Below are 1430 nucleotides of genomic sequence, written 5' to 3' on the forward strand. Positions count from 1 at the left end.
TGGAAACTACCTTCAACCAGGTATTAAAAAGTATGACATCTTCCACCCCAAAACAGTTTTTAATGGTGACACATTTCTGTTGTCCTATGATCATGCTTCCTCTGATGATCAATCTGGAGCATCTAAAGCTGTCTACAGATGTGCCAATGCAACAAAAAAGTGCCACGATCAAGCTTCTTCTAAAAATCAACCTTGTGCCTATGTAACGAGAAAGCGCGAGTATACTTATTTTGCATTTGAATCTGAATCTGAATCTGAGTCTGACTCTGATTATGGTTATAGTAATAACAATACTTGCCAATCAAATGTGACACTGCATACGAATACCATATGTCCCAGTTGCAGTGGTTCTATGAATGATCCGATGACAGTCGTAATGCCAAAGAAAGAGTTAGAAACAAAGGAACCGGTTAAGAAAAAGAATGCAGGGTATGTAAAGGAAGTGGTGACTTATATGGTGATGGATGATTTAGTGGTGAAACCAATGTCCACCATTTCTAGCATTACCCTCATTAATAAGTTTGGTGTGAAGGATCTGAGTCAACTTGAAGAAAAGACTGTTTCTTTTGGAAAAGATGAGGTACTATTATAATCTTCTTCATACTTACACATGAATGTCATCTATAGTTCTATACAAAGTTTGTGTTTTAATTTTGAACTTATTGACTGAAAATATTATTAAGGGTCTGAAGCTCTTGGAGGCATCTCTGAAGACCAAGAAAGTGCTGACAACTATCTTTATGCATTAAAATATAGTTATGGATCTGGTTTATGAAAGTCTTTTGATGTGTTTCTATTTGATGGTGGTATGTATGTGAGTCCCCCTTGTGGATTAGAACTTAGTTATCTTCTTTTGTCCACCACCCGAAGGTAATGACTTATCATTTTAAGATGAAACTTGTGACTTTATATCTAGAGTAAACTTCCGTTTTGCTTCCTGTGGTTTGTTCACTTTAACGGTTTTACTCCAAACCTTTAAAAATAGCCATTTTACTCCTTGATGTTTCGGTTTTTTTCCCATTTTGCTCCCCGCAGGGAGCAAGCTGGCAACAAAACCAAAACATCAGGAAGTAAAATGGCTATTTTTAAAGGTTTAGGGCAAAATCATTAAAGTGACCAAACCACATGGAGCAAACCAGAAGTTTACTCTTATATCTATATGTTACTAGTTGTTATCCTACATGAATGTGATTATTGTTATTTGGTTTAACGTACAGATAAATATTCTCTATTTCTTCTTGTTGATTGAATGCGATTTCACTTTCAATCAGCAAAAAATGTACCAGCGTGATGTTTCTTTGTATAAGTGGAGGGGGTCACTCATCACTTACTCATCACTCACAACATCTAATCAAGTTTCGTCATGTCATCAACCATTATTCCATCACTCACAACTTTTTTTAGCGGCAATGCCCATCACTCACAACACC

General features: G+C 36.2%; 1 protein-coding gene across 1 annotated transcript; it reads left to right on the forward strand.

Annotated features, from left to right (window-relative positions):
- The first annotated feature begins 360 nt into the window (after window positions 1-360).
- Window positions 361-897, forward strand: LOC110869819. Its single transcript, XM_022119036.2, has 2 exons — window positions 361-580; window positions 684-897. Exons 1-2 carry the CDS (start codon window positions 365-367, stop codon window positions 747-749), a joined length of 282 nt encoding a protein of 93 aa, XP_021974728.2. The 5' UTR covers window positions 361-364; the 3' UTR covers window positions 750-897.
- The last annotated feature ends 533 nt before the right edge of the window (window positions 898-1430 follow it).

The sequence above is a fragment of the Helianthus annuus genome, chromosome 8 (assembly GCF_002127325.2).
Source record: "Helianthus annuus cultivar XRQ/B chromosome 8, HanXRQr2.0-SUNRISE, whole genome shotgun sequence".
In the NCBI taxonomy this organism is placed as follows: Eukaryota; Viridiplantae; Streptophyta; class Magnoliopsida; order Asterales; family Asteraceae; genus Helianthus; species Helianthus annuus.

Coding starts and splice junctions, on each gene's coding strand:
- LOC110869819 (XM_022119036.2), top strand. CDS start 365: ATGACAGTCGTAATGCCAAAGAAAGAGTTAGAAACAAAGGAACCGGTT. Junction 581..683: donor TTTCTTTTGGAAAAGATGAG/GTACTATTATAA, acceptor AATATTATTAAG/GGTCTGAAGCTCTTGGAGGC.